Here is a 9,790-nt window from a genome sequence, read left to right on the forward strand (position 1 = left end):
GAACACCACGGGGTGATTATTTGAGAGGTGCAAGTGGGTTTCTGACGAGAGATGTTCTAAACTTGCTCACCCGAACACAGACGTGCGTCATGGGTGAGAAAGTAGAGAATGTTTACATTTGCATTTTTGGTAATTTGGCAGACGCTCTTGTCTAGAGCGATTTATGGGAGCAATTGGGGTTGAGTGCCTTGCTCGAGGGCACATCGGCAGATTTTTCGCCTGGTCGGCTCGGGGATTGGAACCGGCGACCTCTCGGTTGTTGGCGCGGCGCTATTGATCACTAAGCTGCCTGCCGCCCCATATGAGTTTAAGGTTGTGGCGTTGTTGGATCATGTGATGGTGGAATAAACTGACCATAAGTAATGTTGTTTTAGACGTAATGTATAATATAGTACAAAGCAAATAGAGGGTTAAATTGAACTAATTATCATGGTAGAGCTAACGTAGTACAGTGAGGGAACTTCATTTTGTGTCAGAGGGTAAGATGAGATCATTAATGGTACTATTGGTGGAAATCTATTTATCATTTCAAGGCATGGAGTAACAATCTGCATTTATGAGTGTAAATTCCACTGCTGATGTGTTGATTGAATGGGTACGATGGAGTATTTGGTTTGGTAATGTTGAATGGACTATTTGTAGCGTGTTTTGGGGTTAAATAGAAAAAACTCACTTATTCAATAGGGAATGGTGGAGAGAGAGAGAGTTTTTACGTGTATTAAAAGTTGCATAAGATAGCTTTAGTAGTATTCTAGAAAGTTCTATGAAAATATGTTATAAGGTTACCATGCGCTTTCCCCGAAGGAGCAAGGGGAGGGTGAGAGACAGTACAGTTCAGATGGTAGGAACATCATTAAATGTATGCGTATCAACGATAGCAAGTATTTGTTTTATTAATTAGGGCCTAATCAGAGAGAACGGTTAAAGAAATTGAATAGCGAACTGAAATGGGTTAATATAAATTTTTGGTACATTTTAGAACGATAATGTATTTTGGTTACGTGGATGCAAGTGACCTTGGCTGTTGTGCTGGGGAAATAGCGCCAGCCTGTGGTGGGTTCTGGAATTGTTACATAAAACAAACGTATATTTTAAACTAAAGTGATGGAGTAGGCTACAATTATAACATTATCAGAAAAAAGGCACAATTTAATGTGAAATAGTTATTACAATTAGTATCATTGATCCAGTAATGATATAAGGATAGTAGAGGAAGGCAGGGGATTTAATCTCATTTAGGGAAGTTATATTAGGAAGAAAATACCACTAAATGAGGGAACATTTGATGTAACCGTGATTGTATTGGCTAAAAACTCAAATATGACATTTACAGGGGGGACAGATTTTCCTAGGGGGTTGAACAAATAATTGATAATGGATCATTTGAGATGAGATCACATGTAGTAGAGTTAGGGTAATCAATTAAATAATCATTGTATACTCGAGGAATTTTGAGTGGTTTTATGGATTAGTTATGAGGAATTAGATTGATAAAAACAATTATTGATGGGTTAAGACTGGGGATATCTGTATCATGTTTTGTGTATACTACCATCTTTAGATTATAACCAGGAGAAAGAGATTAGCTCATCTCAGTTAGGCAGTATTTAGGTCATAAGAGGGAGCTACCAAATTAAGTTGAGCCTAACTATCTTTGATTGTTATTTTTCAATTGGGTTTTTCAAACAAAAAACAACACACCTAGTATGATGTTTATAAAGCCTTGTCGTTTCAATTTTGGGGGGTTTTCAGCAGGTCAAGGGTGATAGGTCTTAGAGGAGCACACACAGTGAATTTTATGGAGTTTTTTAGGTTTTGGCTGAGTTTGGGGTATATATGATTTCTTATGAGAATGAATTGATAATAACTGTAGGACTTAATGAACACTTGGGATAACTAACATTTATGAAATATTTAGAATTAATATTTAGAATAATGGTAATGTTGGGTATACTATGGGATGGAACAGTTCATTGAATAATTTCAATTGCCTCTGAACTCTGTTTTAACCTTCTGGTGTTAATTAATAATCCACACTAGTAAATTCTAAAGGCATGAGAGGAGGACTTTAAGGTAGTTTATTTTACTAAGTTGAGGGTAATTTACAGTACAGTGAAAATTGTGAAGAACATTATAATTTGGTAATAATATATTTGATTTGAACCATTAAATAACAGAAGAGAGAGTGGAGGGATGGCAATTGGATAATGAACTACCAATATTACCTAAGTGATTGTTTAGGTAGGTGGTAATAGACACATGGGCAAATCATGTGTCAAAAAGGGGGAGTGATAGGATTAAATAATAATGATAGGATTAAAATAAAAAAATACTTTAAAAAATAAAATAAAATAAAAAAATAGAAATTGAGAGCTCAACATGTATGTGTGAAGATAGTTCATTAACCACACCTGTATGTCAGAGGTTTTGTGCCCCACAGGTGAACTAAAGGAGAAGGTGACCCACTCTATCTCACCAGGAGACTGGGTGTGGATCCAGTCCCTAAAAGAAGAAAAACTGGAAGCAGGCCTGTTGGGAAGGGCCCTATCAAATCCTATTAGATCCACCTGGGTGCATGTCACATACTGCAAAAAGGTAAACCCAGTTACACCTGATGAACAAACACAGAGTTAGGAGAAAGAACCGATCACCATTAGGGCTCGGGGGTTGGCTCCTTAACGAAGATTCCCTTACCCTGTCTGATCATCCCTGTGTGAGTTCGGTAGAAGGTGAAGCAATGGGTTGGCGTCTGACATGTTCTCAGGGCGAGGGTGGGGATTCACAGGTCTCCTGACGGTAGGTAGCTGTCTGATTGTGGGGGCCATATTCCTAACACACTCAAACCCTCCTGATCAGCCAGAAGTAGTAGTTAACCTAAAACAAGTTGATAAAATAATACCTGAGCACAGTCTACGAAGGCATAGGAGACAGCTAGACGTAGGGAAAGGGGAAGTACTAGGGACTTTAGGGGAGGACATCACCATATGTATGTCACCATGTACATCCTGGGATTATGTAGTTGCTCATACCGAGGGGGGGGATATGTAAATCTCCATACACAGTTTAGGGACAGGTGTAGTATTGTGAAAGTAGGGAATTAACAGAAATGGCAGTGCGACCCATAGAAGGGTAGGTACTGTCTGAAAGTCTGAAGTACGCAAAAACAGGTTTATCCTCCATGCAAGCCACCTGGGAATGTGGTGAAAGAGTCTTATGGTAACTTGAACTATCTATATCCCCCGATAACAAAGTCATTCCGACCTAGGTTGCCTACGTTTGAAGTCTCAGGGGATTCTAATTGTTTTTCTAGGACTAGTAAGATAGGATACAGAGTAGGGCATCTTAGCTCCTGCTCCTACACAGAGAATATCACAACTAAAAGAGACCATGACTAATCTCTCCTCTTTGTTGCAGCCAGAGGATTTTAGGAACCAAAACCAGGCCCGTGCTGACATCTGATGGTTGTGTGGTGATAACTGATTGTGAATTCACCTACATACGCAAATAATCAAACGTGTCAGAGACTGGTGAGTTGTCACGTAGAAAGTAGGACCTCCTCCCGGGATCCTTTGATGAAAGGATCCTTTGATGGGATAAAAACGTAGATTGGATGAATTATATTTACTATAACCAGCAAAGATTTATAAACCTCACTCGTGATGCAATAAAGGGATTAGCTGAGCAGACAGCGGCAACTAGCTTAATGACATGGCAGGATAGAATAGCTTTAGATATGCTTTTGGCTGGGCGGGGCGGAGTTTGTGTTCTGTTTGGATATATGTGCTGTATTTTCATCCTCAAACAATATAGCACCGGACGGGTCCGTGACAAAAGAGTTTCAGGGGAGTAACTACGCTGACGAACAAACTGGCTGAGAACTCTGGTATTGATAGCTCCATAAACGGTTGGTTTGATAACATATTTGGTAAATGGAAAACTATTGTTGTAACTATTCTGGGTGAAGTTATAGCTTCTATGGGTATACTTGTTCTTTGTGGATGTTGTCTTATTTCCTGTGTCTGAGGTTTGGTGAGAAAGGAGATGGGGAAGGTGGTTTCCCAACAGATGGTGAGATACGGCCCAATCCTGGACTCCGACCTAAGGAATTAAGGATATGACCTACCAGGCTTGGTGGAGTGACACTAGAGGGTGTCTAAAGGGGGCCAAAATATACTTCTCTGTTTGTGTTTTATGTTTTAATAGTCTTATGTTTTGTGTTCTATTAATCCTGTGGTTTATGGTTTGAAGTTCCTTGGTGACTGGTAACAATTTGCAAGTTGGGTGTAGATGGACTGAGGGTTTTTATTTTTTTGTATCATTATGGCCTATTGTATTGTATTATAATGAATGACACCCTGTGTTTTCTTATTTTTTGAATCACACCCTAGGGGGTGTGAAAAGAGGGATTGTGAGAGATGTATTATTTTCATAATTGATGGGATGACTAACTTAGAAAGAATGCATTCTGGACTGTGCTAATGTAGGTTGTGACACCTGGCTAAGCTGTGATTGATGTGAAGAGCTGTTTTAGGGGGTAAAATGAGATAAGGATTTTGTCTCCAGATACTGGAATATACTGGTTCTTTGTGATCTCTGAACCTTCCTTGGACGTAGGAATGGTGTCTAAGGGAGCTGGCTCTTCTCACTATGACAGGTTGTTATGATATGGACATATGCCTGGCAACAGGGGTGCATCAACGGATTGGCTGAGTAAGTCTAAACCACACTCAAGTCTTTACTCTGATTGGCCAGCAGAGAGGTGGGAAACTCTCTGTCAGAGTATTTGAGGAAGAACATGTAAACAATGGATTTAGTTCTCTGTCTGCCCTGCGAGGTTTTTCAGTGAGCCCGTATATGAACCAACATACTTATCATCCATACATTTTGCATATAAAAAATTTAGATTGGATTGAAGATCTCTTGATTCTTATTCCAATACCAGATTTGAATTACGCAATTTCTAACAATAGGCCACTGTGAAATTAATTCACAAAGCAATTAAATGGACCCGTAAAATTATGAATAACTCAGCCATCTCTTAACCAATCCCTTAGTTTTTCTCTAACTAAATTAAGAGATGTGCCACATACCCGTGTTATTTTGACTCCTGCTTCATGTGAATATGTTTTTCAAAGGTTTTCCAAAATGTCCAAGAGTGAGGAAAAATCGATACTGACAGACCTTAGTTATTGATGCAAATTTGAGTCATGGGCAAGCGTTTGAAAGTGGGCGTTACTAAATAAGTGGGAGGATCAACATAAGTGAGTGTATGGAAACCTAACAGCTAATTGGCCAGATTGGTTGCCACTCGAGACCTTTTTGCGTGGCTGTTTGCTGCTTCCTTGTAGCATGCTGCTTCCTTGTAGCATTTTAGCTAAGCCTAAACATTTTCCTAACATTAACCTCATTGTCCTTACCTGCTACGTTCATTCTCCTAACCTGCTTAGCTAAAATGATACAAATAAGCAGCAAGCAGCCACTGTTCTGAGGGCAAAAGGGGGTGAAACTCAATATTAGGAAGGTGTTCTTAATGTTTTGTCCACTCAGGGTACGTCTACAGCTACTGGATAACATGACTACACCAGATAATAGCATAGTAGGACTCAGATGAACACATTGTGCAATCCAACAGGCCGCGTGGGTGCAGACATTTACCCACACAAACATCCCAACAACAACCATCAGTAACAGAGCGAGACAATACGTCCCAAATGGCACCCTATTCCCTACATAGTGCACTACCTTTGACCAGAGCCCTATGGGGCTGCACAATATAGGGAAAAGGGTGCCATTTGGGATGAAGAATAGAGCTCCGCCTGTCCTGTCTCTTCACCGGGGCCAGCCAGTCAAGTCAGGTTAACAAAATTAAATGTTTATTTTTGGGGTAATTTTGGCAGAAATGTTGCAGATGGGGAGGTTGAAGTCCCTAGTGAGACACCATGGGAGAATGGAGGGATGTATTGCGAGAGGAAATGGTAGAATTATGATTTAGTGGGAAAGATGGGTTGATCTGTGGCTGTCTGAAGGATGGAATTGATGAGTGTTGAAGTAAGTATAAACATAAATGTACAGGGTAAAGGTCCTCCAATCAGGGGTGAGGGGGGGATGTGATTATTGTATGTTCTGCTTTTCGTTATTTATGTTTTGTGGTTTGGCTTCATGCTGTGAGCGGTGTGTGTGCTGGTCCTGGTTGTTATGGGTGCGCTCGCTTCCATGCCCACCCGGGAGTCGGGCGGGGCTTGGTTTTTCCCGCCCTTGGAAAATCCCTTTGGGCCAGGGGCGGGGCCTTGCTGGCGTCTCGAGGTGGGTGGGGGCGAGTGCACCCTCTGACCAGAGCACCCACTGACCAGAGCACCCTCTGTGGGAGCGGATATTTGTATTGTCTGTATTGTTGTTTTAAAATAAAACATATATATATAAATAAAAAATATTAAAAGTCTGGTAAACTACGAGACAGACAGGCCATAGATATAGCACTTGGGTTCAATCCACATACCTCTGTACTGTACATAGCCACCACGGATAAATCAAATACAATTTTATTTGTCACATGCACTGAATACTACAGGTGTAGACCTTACCGTGAAATGCTTATTTACAAGCCCTTAACCAACAATGCAGTTTAAAGAAAAATAAGAGTTAAGAAAAATATTTACGAAATAAAGTAAAAAATAAAAGAGCAACAATAAAATAACAATAACAAGGCTATATACAAGGGGTACCGGTACCGAGTCAAACAAACAATAACAATAACAGATGTGCCGCCCACAATGGCATAAGGAGGAGGGTCACAGTGTCTTTCTTCCAGAAGTTAAGGAGTGATTTCATTTCCGGGCAGATTCCATGGAAAGTCAAAGTAAAGTGCGTTGGAGAAGAGACTCAAGCCTTTTATGTCTGGTTAACGTTCTCCCAGTCCCCTTGCTCTGTCCTGCGGTACTGCTGGGGCTGTCCTCCAGGGAAGACGCTATCTGAACTGGGGTGCTCCAGGAGGAACTGGATGGTGGACTTGATGTGCTGGACAAAGTGCGGAGGCTCAGCCATAGGGGACGTGGATAGGTACTGGTCGGGGAAAAAAACAGGGGGAGTAACATATCACAGTGTGTATACTGATAACATACTATGCAACATTCATTGTATAAGTGTTGACAGAAACAGGGACTATAACACACTAGAGGTTGTCAATAAGGTTTTAAAGGGACATATAACTAAAGTTCTAGTGATTATGGGATCAATATTAGTAATGTATTATTTCCTTACACCTTACCTTTAAGATGGTGTCATCGTCTTGCGACAGCCAGAAGGAAATATCCAGATTCGGGGACCACTTACATGGGCCTATCTTCACTTCTCCTTTGCTCGAGTCATATATATCAGCCATCTGTGGAGATATAATTACAATCTTATATGACTGTCTGATGAAATGTAGTTAGCAAGTCACGTATGGGTTCTATCCAGACACTCCACAAGCCATTCAATGTGTCATCTTTGATCTTTCTTTATATCAATCCTTCATGTAGTGTCAGAGATGAAGTGCAAGAGCATAGACAATATATCAGTAGACAGGAATTCTGGTTCTACTTGTCGGTCCAATTAGAGCAGGCCCCAGCTAAAATTGCTGACAGATTTTGCCAATCTGATGCATAGTGGCTCTATGACATCAGCCTATTTAAGGTTCTATATCTATGCGCAAGTCTCTACCTGGCCCCCAGTGAAGGTCCGTGCAGATCGCAGCTCCTCCGCGGGTCCTTTGTAAGGGAACGAGGCAGGGAACACCTCCCCTGTTTTCATATTTATACCTGCAGACACACAGTCACAACACACAGTCAATGCCATACTATAAACTGTGTTCGACACAGAGGTGATGTGATTTGCAGTGTAGATACAGTATAGTACCTATTCCATACACCACTGGTCTGTGCGCTCCGTCCACTAAGCTGTCATTCATCTCTGCAAGCGGAAAGAAGAGAAAGAGTCTTGAGATAGGTAGGGGCGGAGTCAGATATATAGAGTTGGGCCAATGTGGTTTCTGTCTGAATGTTCCGAGAGCCCCACTTTCTCCTCCATAGCCTTTGCGAAGAGATAATTGACGCTTCCGCGTTGTGCTGTTTATTTCGGATTGTTTTCAAAACCTATGAAGATGTCCACTGAAAGCAGATATGCAATTTGTTGACACCACAACACAGTATAGACTTGGATACACATGACCCCGAATGCGAATCAATAAAAACGTCTGTTAAATTCGCTGCTCTGTTTTGCTTGTTTACAGCGGGTCATTTCAGAGGGAATTGTCAGAGGCACCAACATATAGAGAATAAAGGCGCTAACATGGCAGCCGTTCTAAAACCTGGCCAAACTCTCTACATATATGGCTCTGGGTAGTATAAAGAAACACACAGGCTGAGAGAGAATATAACAGTCTAATAATCAGACAATAGTGTAAACATGTACCTGTGATGCAGCAGGTCTCTAGGTGAATATCCTCTTTCTGTCTCTGGAAGGCCGCTGCAAAACACAATAGAAGGGTTGTAGTTTCCCTATGCAGCCTGATAATGGTGTTGCTACTTTGACAGTTGCATTCAAACTGGAGGGAAGAGAAGGAGCTTTACGTACACAATAGGCTAAGGCTGAGTTTGTGGGACGTCTTTGACTCATCATCAAATCCTCCAACGAGGTGGAGCTCCAGCCTGAAGGAAAAGAAGCAAGGGGCCAATTACGTGTGTGTGTGTGTGTATGTGTGTGTTATCTCTTACCTGCCCTCCTTGGCAGGGTCCTTGCTCAGAGATGTGACAGCTTTGACGATGAGGGGAACCTCACTCCACGTGCTGGAGCCATCACAGTGAGCAAGGCAAGCAGCTCCGCTTCCTACAAGATGGTACAAATGCAGACATTATGAAGCTCATATTGTGATGCTACCATAGTATCTACAAACATACATTAAATAGAGAACTGTAGCACCTGTGTGTCGCACCAGAACTAGGTGGCAGGTGGTTGCATCATCAGAACCAAGGACAGCGACAGAGTCTGGAGAAACAGAGGGACATATTTCGTCATGGTCCTGGATACTGTGCCGGGGATTTTTTACTACAATTTATCAGTGTAGAGGTAGCCTATGGACGCAACAATATACTATGTTAAGCTAGGCTGACATATTGATTTAACTATAGGTTTATACTCACTGTCCGCTGGTGTTGTGGCTGCAAACTCTCTTTGCTGTATGTATAGGAGGCACTTTGGGTCGACATCTACAATCGTCTTGGACCTAAATACTCGGGCGTTTTCCTATGGTATAAAATAAGAATGGAGTAAAACGTCAAGTCAATATTGCATGAAAAGCAAGTGCTATTTTACTTAATGGTGATTAATTCCACCAAGGACGACTTGCTTACGATATGACAGCTGCTAGCTTGCTTGGCTAACTAGTCAACTTACCTGTAAATGCGGATATCTGGCGAACAAATCGACTGTCGAACCTGGTCGTTCGATTCTTCTATTTTGTATTAGCAGAGGCATTTCTTCCTATAATCTAAATCTACCTAATATAATGAAATATTTATCGTCGCGAAACATGAAAACTAGACATATTACACAAGACAGACGGCTAGCTAGCTTTCACTTCCTGGATCCATTTTCTTCTTCTTTGGTAGGCTTTCTCCTCAAGAATGTCACTTACTGCCACAATATGAATTACTGCCACCAACTGTACAGGAATATTATTAGCGCATGAACACTAGAAAATGTGAAACGTACGCTACACAGAATTCCCAATTTGCTCTACGCTCCTTTGCTACGA

The 9,790-nt window shown here is 41.3% G+C and overlaps 1 protein-coding gene across 1 annotated transcript; it reads right to left on the reverse strand.

The window, feature by feature from the left end:
- Nucleotides 1–6,679: 6,679 nt before the first annotated feature.
- Nucleotides 6,680–9,764, reverse strand: ntan1 (N-terminal asparagine amidase). The gene is made up of 10 exons (XM_041871170.2): nt 9,430–9,764; nt 9,177–9,279; nt 8,956–9,021; nt 8,751–8,862; nt 8,611–8,684; nt 8,449–8,502; nt 7,894–7,947; nt 7,699–7,796; nt 7,265–7,378; nt 6,680–7,059 (listed from the first exon to the last, which is right to left on the reverse strand). The coding sequence occupies exons 1-10, from the start codon at nt 9,508–9,510 to the stop codon at nt 6,889–6,891; spliced, it is 927 nt and encodes a 308-aa protein (XP_041727104.2). The 5' UTR covers nt 9,511–9,764; the 3' UTR covers nt 6,680–6,888.
- Between the last annotated feature and the right edge of the window lie 26 nt (nt 9,765–9,790).

Source organism: Coregonus clupeaformis, unplaced genomic scaffold (assembly GCF_020615455.1).
Source record: "Coregonus clupeaformis isolate EN_2021a unplaced genomic scaffold, ASM2061545v1 scaf0095, whole genome shotgun sequence".
Classification (NCBI taxonomy): Eukaryota; Metazoa; Chordata; class Actinopteri; order Salmoniformes; family Salmonidae; genus Coregonus; species Coregonus clupeaformis.

Excerpts from the sequence above, each read along its gene's own strand:
- ntan1 (XM_041871170.2), bottom strand. The coding sequence starts at position 9,510 with ATGCCTCTGCTAATACAAAATAGAAGAATCGAACGACCAGGTTCGACA. Across the intron at positions 7,797-7,893 it reads ACCAGTGGTGTATGGAATAG|GTATAAATATGAAAACAGGG; the intron begins GTACTATACTGT and ends GTGTGTCTGCAG. Across the intron at positions 7,060-7,264 it reads ACGATGACACCATCTTAAAG|TACCTATCCACGTCCCCTAT; the intron begins GTAAGGTGTAAG and ends TTCCCCGACCAG.